The sequence below is a fragment of the Myripristis murdjan genome, chromosome 21, assembly GCF_902150065.1.
Source record: "Myripristis murdjan chromosome 21, fMyrMur1.1, whole genome shotgun sequence".
Classification (NCBI taxonomy): domain Eukaryota; kingdom Metazoa; phylum Chordata; class Actinopteri; order Holocentriformes; family Holocentridae; genus Myripristis; species Myripristis murdjan.
The window spans coordinates 14,552,319-14,567,764 of NC_044000.1; the positions used below are offsets into that span (position 1 = coordinate 14,552,319).

Below are 15,446 nucleotides of genomic sequence, written 5' to 3' on the forward strand. Positions count from 1 at the left end.
GTATCAGTATGTTGTGGTGGCAGGACATGTTTTATCTTGTGGTATTTTGATTGTGGCCCTTTTTAATTTAGAGCCTTGAACTGTATCAAGTATATTTATATTTTGATATTAGGAGAGCTACCACTGACTTGCCAAATGCTTATAATGGTTTCATTTTATTGACTTATTTGCTAACTTTGTGTAACTTTTTAGACTTGCTTAGCACTGTGTCATGAAGTGTATAAATTGGCCAGAAATTCTGATCCACTGGCTGACATCTTGGAGAAATGAGCTGATGCTGTCCATTCACCCAGACTGATAGGATGCAGCACATGTAGTAAAAGCGCACAGAACCGTAATGTAGGTAGCCTCACTCTTTTGAAGCTTTGTTTTCCTTAATGATTCTTAGCCATCTCTTGGGACACGTGCTGGCTTTTGAAGCTGCAAGAGTCAAAAAGGAAGGTTTAGTCAGTTAACGTCTTGCCAGAAGAAACATCTGCAGTGCAGAAAGGGAGGTCCTGTTGCATTTGAATGTACTCCCATGCTTTTTTTTTTTTTTTTTTTTTTTTTTTTTTTTGCCAGGATTTGATATAGGCCCCAGTGACAGCTCCTTAGGTTCCAGACAATGCAGCAATCTGTTGTTACAGGCTTATTGGACAGGAGATGTGCCTCTCATCCTGGGCCTCCCACACAAACCATAGGCTACATGCACAAGGTCCTGAAACCAGGGCAGAGTGAACCAGCCAAGGTCTCACAGTAAAGGATTTAGATTAAGATATTTAATGCTTTTAAAACCCCAAAGCCTAAGCAGGGGTATGAAAAACAGCTTCTTCAAATAAGGTTAATATTTTCTTTCTTTTTCTTCTGTTGTTGACTTGGAGTTAGTGGTTTTTTTTTTTTTTAAACTCATTTTGAAACTTAGTCAAGGCTTTGATGTTGTTTTGTTCTGTCTTTTTTTGTGAGGTAGATCAAGGTCTCATCTAGCCCATGTGGATGGGATCATACAGTTGCATATTCCTGTGGGGGGGGGGGCACCTGTACTTCAGAGAGTATCAGTCACCTCATTAGAGGCGGTGGAGGACGGTCCTTTGCACTGCTGTTTGTTCAGAATTCCTCATGTCGTGAAGATGATTGTTTCTCCATGGCAGGATATTACTGGGTTACAGTTTAGTATCGGGTCCTGAGCTTGTATCTGTAATCATCCATTTCTCTTCGCCAGAGTTTAGCCCACAGCGCTGTCAGAAGTGTTAGCACTGCTGCCAAAACCATTTCCAAGGCACTGATACAGCAAAGAAGAACCCCGTAACCTGTTTTGACAGCTCTGGGCCAGTAAGGTGTTCAGGCTGCTGTCTGCTGCTGTATGAAACGCTGGAGTGTAATAAATTTGATATCTCCGAACAACAGTTGAGCTTGCTTGAGTTTGTTCCATATTAGCAAACCCCAAACAGAACGCATGCAGCGATGGTTTATGTTTCCCTCAGTATGTGCAGATGTTCAGGCCTGTTATTAGTGCACATGTTTGACAAAAAGCCATACCATGTTAATGAAGCAGCGTTGCCACTTTAATAGTGCGAGTCTATCATCATCTTATGTTGGATGTCCCGAATGATATAAATGTTCAGTGATAACATTTGTTTACGGAAGCATAAACAAATTACAGCATTTTTTTTTTTTTATAATCGCTTAATATTCCCAGTCACTTAGTGGGTCATGTCGGTGCTGAGGTTGAATCATCCAGCGTGGGGAAACTGTTTCATGTTGCCTTGATGTGATGCATTGATGTTCTGTTGCTATAATTTTACCTCCTTGTTTTCCACAGTTCTTCTTGTCAAAAACACTCTTAAGACATAGTTTGGGTTGTATTAAAGGGGCAGTCCTTGCATTTGGACGACTAAGTTCATTTGCTACGCGGAGACAGTTCCTTCCAGTTTGACAAATTGGAGTTACATTCAGTGTTATCTGCCATGACGTTAAGCCCTGCGACATCAAATGTTTTTTGCTGTGTGGTTGTGTATCTTGGGATCGTAAATCGAACAAATCAGATTACAGTGTCTGAAAGGATTATGCTTAGAGTAATATTAAGATAGTCCTCAACCTCATTCTTGTGAGATCCAACATTCAAGCATCCTGTTTGTCATAAGGGAATCACCCATTCACCCCATTGTCACCTGCTGAAATAAACGGCTGTGTACAGTTTGTAGGAGTAATGAAACTTTTCTTGCAGTGTTTTTAAACATTGGTTTGCAGATTTCAAGTAAACCGATGATTTCATTTCCATAACCCACTACATTTAGTCTTTCCTTGAGCCATTGTTTATGTTTTAGATAAACAACTTTTCTGATTCATATTCTTTGTTCCCTGGACTGGAACATGGGCTCCACCTCGGTCCACACACTTTCGCAACCCAACATCTGGCCTGGCTAGACCTCCTCTGTGTGTGCATGTATCACTTGTTTTATTTGGACAACTTCCTGCTGCTCCAAGCCCACTCCACAACATGTCTGGTATTTGGAATAATTTCAGCATGCAAGCCATCCTATAGCAAGCCCATCGTTATACCCATGATTTAAGCAGTGCACATCCAATGTAACATCTTTATCTTGATAACAAATAACTGGCAGTGCATCGGCCCAGAGACAGAGATCACGCCAGTGGGTGTAAGATTTCATGCACTGGTAGAATCTGTATAAGGTTAAAATAAAGTTGCCCCTTTTCTATTTGATCACCGCTGTGGCAAATGAATGGAATTTTGCTGGAATGTGATTAGGGGGGAAACAATGACACGCTATTTGATCTCACTATTTGGTCTACAGGCATTCCACTGAACAGCTTCACAAACATAAACACTACTGTCTTGACTGAGGAGGCTGCTGAGCCGGGGCAGGGGGTCCTGGGGATTACAAAGCTAATCTGAGGACAGACGAGGGACACCTGTGCCCCCACAGAATGCCAAGGATTATGGAGACACACTGCGCTAATGAGGGGCGGACAGCTCGATTTGGATCGTAGCTCATGCTTAGGGGCGGTCCTGCTCCCGGCTCCTTTCACCCTACTGGCTGCCCTTGTCGCCCACTGTACCCCCACCACGGATATGAAAGATTTAGATTCTCAAAGGCGGCAGCTGCAGGGCACTTCCACTTCTTGTTTCTATCCCTGCCCCCATGGACATGGAAGGGATAAAGCCTTGAAGAATTAGTGGGCCACAAATTGCAGTAGGCAGTTGTTACAGTATTGTTATGGAGTTGTGCTCGCTTGAATATCGCACATGGGCACGTCTGAAGAAGTGTTTTACAACTCAGAGACTGTTATCATATAACATAGCCTGCGGCGCTAACCTCATTATGGCTGTGTAACTGCTTTTAAAAACACAACGCACCTCTTGTGACTGACGCAGCGAGGACTGTGAGAGAGAGCAGCGCACCGTTTAGTCATTTCCGGAATATTGAGCAATTTGCAAATAAATGGCACAACTAGTCATCAATACCTCATGTAGTCAGAGGTATTCTTGTTTCAGCACGTAGATTGGTGCTTGAAAACACTAGTTTGCAAAGCTAAGGGCAGATTTTGATGGACCAGACAATAGCATTTACTGTTGGAAAATTACTTTGAATACAGCAGAAAGTGATTTGATTTGTTGGGGCCATTCGTTTGGTTTTGCCCTCCCCCAGTTTCTGTCATTGTGCTGCCCATGAAAACTGAGATAGCAGTCTTTTGCTTGTGGCGTTGGCAGCGATGGGGATAAGTAATGCTGGCCTGTTCAGAAAACGACAAGGGAATAGAGAAATGTGAGAGGGCCAAGTCTTCCAAGGAACCCAGTCCAGCCCTTTCCCAGACTCTTGACTGCCTTCACTTCCGTCTGTTTGGCTGTTTGGATGTGCAACAGCTGAGCCGGGAAAAAAAAAAAAAAAATCCCACCCTCTCACTGAGAATCGCTGATAGTAGTTTTGTCGTAAATAAAGCAGCAAGCCCTGATGCGATACGGTGAAATTTTTTTCAGGTGCTGGTGTGATAGCAAGGTTCAAGGTAGAGAATGGAGAGGGGGGGTGTGTGCCTCATACTCATTGTAGCACCGTTCTCCAGGGACCTATCAATCCCTGCTCTGAAAGAGATCAGAGAGGAGGTGGGCGGGTGAGAGGTGCTGCATGCTGCACACTTTTTTAGATTTCTCCCTCCTCTAGCTGTGTGTAAGTACACAGTAGTTTAATGAAGTGATACATGGGCATATGAGTATGTGAATTAGAGAAGTGAATGTTGGTGATAAGTTGTTGTTTTGGCGACAGTTTGTCTTGTTTATTTTTTTAAATTGTGGCAGTGTGCTTTTAGATTTTTGTTGGATTTTGTTTTTTTTTTTAGTTTTTTATGTTAAATATTTTGTGCTTCTTTGTGTTTTATTTGTCTTTTAACATCTTGGGACCATGCTGGAAATAGGTGTTCTTACTTTAACATGTTATCTGTTGGATTTTAGCGTGTGTTAGTCCATCTATCTATCTATCTATCTATCTAAGATCGTGGTAGCATGGATTTGAGCTACATTTGAGCAGCAGCAAAACTTTGGGAGCAGTGAAAAATATAGAATTTCTTTTACTGAAAGATATGCAGTGCTGTAAAATCTTTACGGTTTTATATTCTTGCTACATTGGCTGTGAAAATGGAAACATCTATGTTTATTTCAGACAATGCCAAACAAGTGCAAGACTTTTACCATCAGTTGTTGACATGGATTCTATGCTCTTTTATACCTTAAATATCACATCTAGGCAACTGTGGCATCATCGACAATCTGGGCTTTCCAAGATGTATTTAGCACGTTGTTGGGCTGTTCATGCTGAATATGTCAAGAGAGGACTGGAAGTCACCATTCCTCCTGCATCAAACATTGACATAACAGCCAGAATGGGCACTATACATATCGTGTAAGAGGAAGGTTCAAGAAGGGAAGTTGATGTCACCCAAGTAAAAAGAAGTCACTAAAAACAGTCTGGAGGACACATGTACTTGATGTGCTTTAGTCTCAGTGAAGACAGTGTGAGGCTTTTGTTAGTATTAATCAAAGCCAAACTTTTCAGGCAAATACACAATAGTCCAGTTGATGTCTCATTTAACACAACGCATTACCACTGTTTTCCAGAATTGTCCAGTTGTCATCTGGTTTGTAAAAGTTCAGTGAAAAGTAAAAAGTCAGCTCATGAAGCATCACTGCCGTGCTTATAGGCAAAGAGCAGGCAGGCCAGCAGGGAGGAGCAGGGGAGCAGACACAGGCAGCGAGGGCATCCCATCTGTGCATCTGTGCAGTTCATAAATTGCACTTAGATTTCGACATTTCAGAATTCAGTTTTGGTTGATCTATTGAGCAAGTTACTGGATGGCTTGAGTTGTAGCAGAGGTTTGGAAGTGTGAACTGAGGGGTATCTTTGCTTTGAGGGTAAGATTAAAAAGACTTGAGTTTAGGACTGGGTTAATATGGTTGATATCAATATCATGATAATCATGTTTTTTTTTATATATAGGCCTATCAGTATACATTACAATGTTACTTACGCATGCAGAATTACATTAAGTAATCAAAATTGTCTTTGTTGCTATCATATGGCTTATTGTCAAGATTAGTTTTTCTGTTTAGACAACCTTGCTTTGACCATGATAAACATTTCTTTTGCACCACAGTGGTCAGTTAGGGTCGCTATGTGCTACTATACGAGCACGTATCCTGTTACATTCTGCTTCTTTGGCTCTTTGATGCTGAAATTAGAAGTGATGGATGTCAGGGTCCATCTTTATCCTTTCACTGCAGCCTCAAAATGAAGTAGACCTGTTATGTGGGCTATCTGTTTGCTTTTCTAGCCAGTTGTGCTTTGAAGGCCGAGTCTCCTCAGACCTCCTGGAATGCGGTGTGTGGCTGGTGGGCTCTCAGCCAACCGTATGTTTTTGCTCCATTCATGACTCACGCTGCCTAATGAGAGGTTAGCAGGATGGACACTTGTAGTTGTATTCCTGGGCCTTGAGGCCTGATACGAGGAGAGTGTTCAGGTTAAACTGATACCATTCACAACTGTTCCCTTTGTGTCATAGTCCTATATGTTGGTTATAATTCATGATAATACATACCTGCTCCATGCTTTAGGGATCCTATCTGAGGGATGCAGGACATCCCTGAGGTTTCTGGTCATTAAATATGGAGTTGCAGCTCATTCCTTCATAAGCCCTAATCCCCAGTTGTCAATAGCCAGTTGTCTATTCACAAAGCCTTGATAAAAAGACCAGACAGTATGTGACCTTGGGTTAAGCAGCAGTTCCTTATTAGATGACTGCTAGTGTGCATGTATCCCAGTGTTTCACATATCCCCAGCAAGTGTAGGAAAAGCAAGTAAGCATGGTGCCTAAAATCCAGCCTAATCATTTTTTTTTTTTGCATATGTGTGTATGTTTCTGTTTTCCTTTCTTTCTGTTTCTTATTCAATAAACGTCTTTTAGGCACAGGCTTTTTAGGGAAGCTACCTTGGGCAGTGCTCAGAGAGGTCATGAGATGGCACACACACTTCCTGCTGCAGTCTGCTGATTTATTTATTTATGCTGTAGTCAAAACACTGGTCTATTTCTAACTTCCAAACGTACTGAGGGCTGGTCCCAGCCTCATTGTGAATTTATCGATAGGGACCGTGTCTGTTGAATAAGAATTAGTGAAACCCAGTTAAAATAGCTAATACGGCTTTTAATCCAAAAAGCTCAAGGTTTATTGGTCATGCCTCTTAGGATATGCTTACTTAGGCTTGGTGTTGCCGTAATTAGCTCTTATTAACCTGCTTCAGTCAGCCAACATATTACACATTAAAACCAAACTGGCAAGGCCAGGGACATGAATGGCAAATTATACATAGGAATTTACGTTTCTTAATTAATTTTACAGTTGCAGTGAGAAATTTAAATGTGAATTTACCATCTGTGCGCTACCTGTTTTTAAACTTCAGAACAAGTTGAAGTCTTGTTGTTTCTGTCACACCCATCATGTTCTTGCTCACACTATTATAGCAAGACTGCAATTACTGTGGCATTTACTAATGAGTCAAATGAGGTATGTGTGTTTGTGTGTTAGCGAGGGTGGTCTGTCATGTTTTAGGTTGGATGCGGTCAGGTGTTGGTGAAAAGCTGCCTTACCCCGCCCTAGCAGCACCCCATTAACAATACACACACACACACACACACAGAAGGAGAGAGAGCATGGTGTAGACACAGGGTAACCTGACCCCAGCAAGCAGAGTGCCTGTCACAGTTCATTAGCACTGGGAAGACAAGAAGGCTGGTAGAAGTGGTTCTTTGCTTTATTTGGAGCGTCACCAGACAGGAAGTCCGCAGCCCTGTGCATCCACTCAGCCTGCCAGCGACTCAACGAGCCACCCAGCCCGTCTGCAGGAGCACAGCACCTACGCCAGTGACATTACCACAGGCACATTTATCCCTGGGCCTACAGGCCACCTATCTCCAAACATAACAAGGCAGAAGTCTAGAAATAACTATCTTTCACAATTGACCCTCCTTCAGTTTCAGCTTGCCATCCATACTTTGCCTGTTTGCACTTTGCGCCCTGTGCTTAATACGGTGAGGCGGTTAATGGTTTTCTGTCATTTGTTGTGACCGGCCGCTCAGGTGTCAAATTGTATTTTAATGTGTTTAGGGAAGGAAAGGAGGTACTAATGTTAGTTGTCTGGTAAGCAGCCAGACTGAGTCAATAGAGCCCTACTGACTCCCAATTCCCTGCAGTCAGCACAGCAGCAGTCTGCCCGGCTCGCAGCATCTGCTGAATACTAATGCAATTTCCTGGTTCTTTCAGTGGGAGGCTGGGAGTGCATGGCAGGCTACAACCAGGGTGTTTATCGAATAAAACGTGCCTGTTGCTCTTGTGTTTGAAGTCCATTTTTAGGCACCAGAACAGAATATGTCAGTATATTGAAAAAGCTTCAGAGTTGTATTCATACATCCCCATGTCAAGTGTTTTTACATTTTTACTGGCATTCCTATAGAGGAGGTTGTAGTTAGCATATACAGTAGCTTTAACAAGACAATTAGTCAAAATATTGAAATTGTAATATGGCCAAGTGCAATAGCCAAATCTCAGGAGCTGCAATTATGTTAATTAAGGTAAAATGTGTGATAAAATACTTCATTATAAATGCAGTATTTTGGTGCTACAGAGATGCCCTGACCTACAAATCCCATCCTCCAGATGTAAGAAAACACGCTAGTTTGGCGCCGACCACAGCAAAGATCACATCATCATCATTTTAATATTTTTTTCTCAGTGAAAATGAAAAATATGATGCAAAGATGATCATTCCCACAAAAATCTGGAATCACATCACAATCACAATATCTGTCAAAAAACTGCAATATGATTTTTTTTTTAACCATACATTACTGTTCAGGGACAGACAGTACACAGAAAGTACACATTATGAATGAATATGAATGAATGAATGAATGAATGAACAATACAGTCACATATTGAAATTTGCCTTCATTCAGCATAGAGTGGTTTTGAACATGTTTTTTTTTTTCATCCAGTATTGACTCTGTTGTCCAGAGAGTGGTATTTTTGTTGAAAACGTTCGAGCCATGGACCCTGCGACTACTCCTGTAATTAGGTTCATCCTCATTTGTATGTACCTGTGTTTGTGTGTGTTTACGTTGGCTTTGCTCCCAGTAGCCATTAAGTGAGATACAGTAGATGCCATTCAGATGCATTTGTTCCCATGAGACCCAGAGTACAGCATCCCTATTCCTCAGCACATCTCTGTGCATTGATTTTGCTTTATAGCTGTACTCTGTTTAATTAAAAGCAATTATATAGATCAGTAGCTTAATATTCGGTACAGTAGGAAGAAATTGATCGGGAAACATTGAATTTCAACATCTCTTGCCTGATGTATTGTGCCAGCACCTCCCTCCGAAATCTCACACACACACACACTCACACATGCACCCCCTTAAACCACAGACTCAAAATGCGGGCTACTCGCTCCATCTCTGACTCGGTCCCAGTATCACTCGATCATGGAAACAGACTCGATCCCAGGATACTCCTCATCCATCTTCCTCTCACTCTCCCCACATGCACCGCTGGAAAATCCAGTGGAGGAAAAGTGGCGGCTCAGCACTGAGCGCACCCTGATAGATGATCCAGTCCATTGAATGGGTTGGGAAAAATAACCCCCTAGCTGAGCACTGCATAATGGCTACATTTTCCCCTCTCCTTTCCTAAAGCAGTGGAAAACATTCTCACAACACCATTTGTACCCTCTGGATAATTGAAGGCTGTCCAAAGTCAGAGGAGCCTGAGCTTTGCATTTCGCCAACAAGCACAAATAAATTGCCAAAGTGGCTGATAAACAGCCCTAATTTTTGTCGGTTTCACTTTTAAATTGACAGATTCTGCCAGTGTAGGCCTTTGTTAATGATGGAAACAGTCTTATACTGTTTTTTTCCCCCTGAATTTTTTGGGGGATTTGTCTGTGTTTTAGAGGAAAAAATGTTTATCCTGGATGGCCGTCTGATGCCTGCCTGCAAAACAGCCTCCCCCCTGGCTGGCCTGGTCACCGGCTTTTTGCTGACATATTTGCATGCGCTGCGCTCCCCATAGGTGGTTTGTTTAAGCACATGTTAATTGTTTCAAGCTTTTCTAATTCACAAAAGGGTGGGGCATAACATACTCAAGGAGTAAGCGCCAAATTTTAGGCAAGTACAGGGATGTTACATGAAGCAGATGTTGATAAAAAAGAAAGTAAGGAGAAAGGAAGGAGAAAAGGAATTGTGTAATCCTCTTTGGATGATTAAAGGATTATTTTTATACACATAAGAATGTTAACCAACACATGGGCATGATCGGATCCCTCCTGCACAGCACACGCTTCTCTGGAAACGGCTCTCTCTGAGCACAAGAAGAAGGAAATATTTAGTTCATCCTGCACAGAGGAAACGGTGTCAGTGAGGTGTAATTATGAAAGTGTGAAAAATCAGCAAACACAGTGAACATCCTCTTTACTTAAACATGTGCTTTTAGGCTTTCACTTGCTCACTCAGTCACTCAGTCTCAGTACACCGGGCAATTGACTGGTGTTGAGTGACTGCCGAATACATTTGATGCCGGTTAGGATGACGGGGTCAAGCTGTGTCGCCGGCTTCTCAGCTTCAAAGCCGCGGCTCAGACAACAGGACTTAGATGTTTCTCCACAGCACCTTCATTAAAGAGGAACCTGCTCACCTTAGCTACTCACTTCTCAACTGTAGTGCATGACATCTCTGCATACTAATCTCTGCAGATATTTGGGGATTTTCTTGTCAGTGTTTTTTTTTTTCCTGTTTACTGCATAGTATCAAATGGCAAAGATATAAATAAGCTGGTGAAACGCAAATGTTTGGGTTGGTTTGAGGTGGCTTTAAAGTCAGAGGAGGTCTGCACTCGTGTTTTGAAGAAAAAAGGTTGGTTTATTTGATGTGTCTGAAATAAAGCAAATCATTTACCTGCAAAACATGAGTGCAGGCCTTCATAATTTAAAACTGTATTGAAATTTAAGATACTGCAAAGTATGAAAATATCTCCATTTCTTTGTGCCACATTCCAGTCTTTGATGAACACTGAACAGAGTTTAGCGGTGCGACTGTCTAATCTTTACTAAACAAATCTTGACTTCATGCCCCTTGTCCTTTTTGTTATACAACACAATTATAGTTTCATTAGCTATGGCTGATATTGCTGGCTTTGTTTCTTTAGTTTTTAAAGTCATCTCAAATTCAGTTCCAGGTAATTGCAGTAAAAGGCATTAAGAACTCTTAAATTTGAAACCTTTAGATGCCCTGCAAATGTGAATGTGTGTGAAGCAGAGATACACTGGATACACTGTTGGTCATATATTTTTTTTTTTGCTCAAGAAAATGTGCATCTTATCATTAATAAAGGACGATTTCCTTTCCCCTCTGGCTAATGAGCTTCATTGTTTTTAGTTAATGTGGGCTGCTGATGTTACTGGACTAATTTCACTACATGACATTTCATTATCAACTTCCAATTAACTTTGACCCTTTTCTCTCTCACAGAACTCCATGAACCTTCCTCCAGACAAAGCTCGATTATTGCGGCAGTACGACAACGAGAAGAAGTGGGAGCTCATCTGTGATCAGGTGAGCGTCAACTGGCATTTTCAAACATAACGCACTCCTGTGTGTGGTGTGATTGTACTGTAGGTGCACAATTACCAGAGTCCCAGTATAAATAGTTTAAAGGAACACGCTAGCGTTTTGGGCAAAATACCTTTTTTCCACTCTTACCCAGACTGAGACAAGATGTTTGATACCATTTTCACCTCAGTACGTCCAGTGGTTCGGTTCCTATGGGTAGCATTTCATGTTAGCTTAGCATAAAGACTTGATGTCTATGGGAGTCATTAGCATAGCTCTGTCAAAGTGAAAAAATAAACCTGACATCAACTCTGAAGCTGTCTTATTTACCCAATGTATCATGTATTTTAAATGCACATCTTGGAATTAAACAAAAAAAATGAGAGTTATTTTCAGAGAAGTGAATTCACTGCGATAGACGGAAGTATAAATGTGTTCAGTCGTTACAGTTCCGCCATCAAACTTCTCCTAAAATGACTTTTTTTAAATTCGAAGATGTGTATTATACACATGATACAGTGTGTTAATAAGACAGCTTCAGAGTTACTGTAAATTGCTTAATTTTTTCCACTTTGATGGAGCTAGGCTAACGACTCCTATAGACTCTAAGTCTTTATGCTAAGCTAACATGAAATGCCACCAGATGCACAGAGGTGATAATGGTATCAAACAACCTATCTCGTCTGGGTAAGTCGGAAACAGGGCATTTTCCCCAAAACGTTGGAGTATTCCTTTAATGGCTGGGGAGACTTCAGTAGTGGCTCCCACTGTGGCACTAAACCAAAAGTACATATTGTGTGGACAGGCATCAACCAATCAGCAGGTTTCCAATCGATCAAAGTGAACACAAGCCCTCTGATATCCACTGGCTCAAAGAATCATTCACACCACCAGGATCCGTCCCGCTGTGCGTTGTGATCCCAGCACCCATGCTTCGTTGCCTGACCTTAAACAGCAAGTCTTTCCCAGGCCTGAGGCGCTGCCCGGCCTCACTGGTCGAGTGGGTTAAGTGGCACAGCGGGGAGCTCACATGAGTTAGTCGGTTAAAAAGCTTAGCCTGTTATTGGTGTCACTGCTGCATGCAGAAAATAACAGAGGGTGCATGTTGTGCGGCGAGCGGCAGTCTGAGAGCTCCACTCAGCCCTCGACCTCCATGCCAGCGTGTTTTTCTGCCTCTCTGAGCAGAGGTGGAAACGGGGAGAAGATCAAGCCCACCAGCCACTCGGCCCTTATTGATAGCCACCGACCCTGAAGGGAACAGCGCTGGAAAGAGCCCGCCGTGCGATTTACCAGCAGTTTAGGATCCCCTTTCAGTTTCAGGCCAGTGCAGTTTATGTTCCTGTGTCACACATGAAGTGGAAATAGTTGCTGTCCTCTTCACTGAAGCAAATTCATATTCAACCCCCAAATTTAGTGAAGCAGCTCCAAAAAAATGTTGCTCAGTGATTTCATGGACAGGAATCTTGGCTCTCTTTTCTCTCAGGAAGAGACTTGTTCATTCACACAGATGTGGACTAAAACGTCTGCATGTGAATTCCGGTCATGGGTGGATTTTCACTATAACCCTCTTGACAACATAAATCAGCTTTGTCTAACCTTAAAATGAACTGAATCCAGGTGTAAAGTTTGTTAATGCTGAGGCATTGTAAATCCACAAGGCAGATTTTTCTCTACTAGTCTGTCTCCATTGAAGAGGCAAACATCAAATCATGTGGCTAAATTAGGCCTCTAATTTACCCCGTTCTTTAGAGTTTTTCCATGTTTTCCCAACAATCCATAACCATGACAGCACAGGCAACTGTGAGAGTAAAATGTTTTCTGTGTCATAGCTATGGTGAACCTCTGTATGTAACCATGGCAACAGTGATGGAGGGAGGGAAAGAAGTGGAGATGACAGGTACATCCCCTTTGAAAAACAGGCCCTGCAAAAGCTGCCAGAAGTTGAAATATTAAATGCTTTTAGGGCAATTATGAGGATTTATAAAATATGGAGGATGCTCTTGATGTGAAAAAGCCTCTAAAATATCTCGAGTACAAAGAAAAGGATGTGATGAATTCATCAACATTCAAAACCTATGGCTTATTTTTTCTGCAATCCTTTGATATTTTTTTCCGACTGACAAAAGTGTTTATGTGAGAAAGCTGTTTTCACACGGATTGATTGGCTTGTCTTATCTAATCAGTAAGCACGTGTGTATAAAACAAACAGGAGCACTGCTCTTGCTGTAAGACACTATAGTTTTATTACCATGATGTTTAGTGTAGAAATGGACGGCGTTCAAAGAGATAGGCGCTTTGCGTTTACTTCTTTCAGCGGTGCCTCCTGCACCTCAGAGGATGCTTGCACCCAGATTTGTTTTGTGCACTGATTTCCCCTCACTCCTCTATTTGAGCTCTACCTGTAGGGGATCAGGGCTGGGAGTAGCGCTTCACATCCAGGAACTCCTCTCCTCTCCTCTCCCCTCCCCTCTCTTTTCCCCTCAGGTTACATAGGCCCAGACCCTTTGCACAGTATCAGATTAAGCCGTATAACCCTTACTTCTCCCTAAACTCTTGGGCCCCTGCTCTGCTTCTCAGGTGTAGCCGCCTTGCATCTTATATTTAATCCACATCAGCTCCCCTTGATTTCGCAGCCGCCATAAAGCATGTAGGAACTCATTTACATGTGCTCCTTTAAATCACATTTGTGCTCTATACAGTAGAGTCCTGCCTAATGTATTTATGGGTTGTTTCCATCCTTACTTTTCTTTCTCTACATACAACAGACGATGCAGTTCTCCTCTCTTTTTTCATTTCACAGCGTGGGTTAGCCAGACGTTTTATCTTAATTCTGCGCAAACAAAACATTCAAACAGGGCTGACCTGTCTGTCTGCCTGCTGCTGTCAATTGGATCACGTTAATGTCACGAGAGCTAGCTTTCCTGACGCCGCTGTTGTCTTTCCTGTTTTTATTGAGCCACACTCAGGCAGTGATAGATGGGATGTGGCTGATAATGCAGTGCAGCCCAGAACAATTAAGCCATACGCACAGCAGCTGGCTAAGTTTAGCTGGTTAGTGGTTGACTTATAAAGGAAAAACCCACCTTTAAACACTTAACACTGTGAAAAATAGTGTTATCCTTGCATTTCTGGGCCCATTTTTGTTGTTTGGTGGTTATTATGCCTGTAGATAGTGGTTGGTTGAGGGAAAGAGCATGCACCAAAAAGAGTAAATGTGGACACATGATCACAAAAGAAAAATGCCTGTGCTTCATAGCTGTGGTGGATGAGGTGAGGACGGATGATTGGACTGAATGAATCTACAGTACGTTGACTTGACAGCAGCTTGACAGCCCCACAGTGATGTGACAGCACAGTGTTGGTATAATGAAGGGAACGCCTCAACAAAACATTGGATTTACAGCCACTACAGTTGGAAATCGCCAGGCAACCTCCTGGTGCAGCGGTTGAATGCACCGCACGCCAGAACCGACCAAAACAAAGGTCACTCATGGTTGTGCTGCCGGGCTGCTTGGCTGAAAAAATGCATGCTGTGATTCCCTAAAGCCCTGTGCATTGCAGAAAGCATCACACACAAACAAATGAAGAGCATCAAACACACAGAGATGAACTCTTATAGGAACATTCCTGCATTAATAGAAACTCCTGGAATGCACTGAACATCACAGATTCTGACACGGTGGACAGGGAATAGTTCACCGCACGCCTTTCTTTCCCACACTCTGTAATGCTATAAATGCTATAAATATCTGTGTAGCATGTTACATCACTGATCAGAACTAGTGATGCTACTGTGATGTGGTTTCCTGCTCGCCATAATGATCCAAAGCCGGCACTAATCTCTGGTATTTATATTTAGAGCGCAGTGGTGGGAGATTTTACCTAAAACCTGTTGCCCTGTTAGCTCAAGGCATCGTCATGCTTCTTGATTGAGCTTAGGAAATGTGCACACACATACACATACACACTCACACACTCACATCCCACATAGACATGGTCAACCCCCAAGGCAAGCTGTGCATTAAAGCACATTAATGATGATCATTACTAGAAAAGTAGTCTACTCCCTCCTCCACACAGAATGACCTTAATAGCCTGAGTTTCCTTGCTCAGTGAGATTGGGATCGGCAGATGTCCACCTATCATGACATAAATATCAAAATAAGAGCCATGCTTGAAAGATCAGTTACAACACTTACCACATCTGATCTGGAATGAGGCTTGCAGCGAGCCAGGGCCTGAGAACTGAAGTTACTTTACACACTGTCCATGTCTGCGAGACAATTTTCTGGAAACACAGA

The 15,446-nt window shown here is 42.3% G+C and overlaps 1 protein-coding gene across 8 annotated transcripts in view; it reads left to right on the plus strand.

The window, feature by feature from the left end:
* The window catches only part of fmnl2a (formin-like 2a), a 59,335-nt gene that overhangs the window by 6,809 nt on the left and 37,080 nt on the right, over positions 1–15,446 (plus strand). For all 8 annotated transcript variants that reach the window (XM_030080600.1, XM_030080591.1, XM_030080592.1 and 5 more), the window contains exon 2: positions 11,065–11,148. In XM_030080600.1, the coding sequence (XP_029936460.1) occupies positions 11,065–11,148 (84 nt within the window). The remainder of the gene's footprint in view (positions 1–11,064; positions 11,149–15,446) is intronic.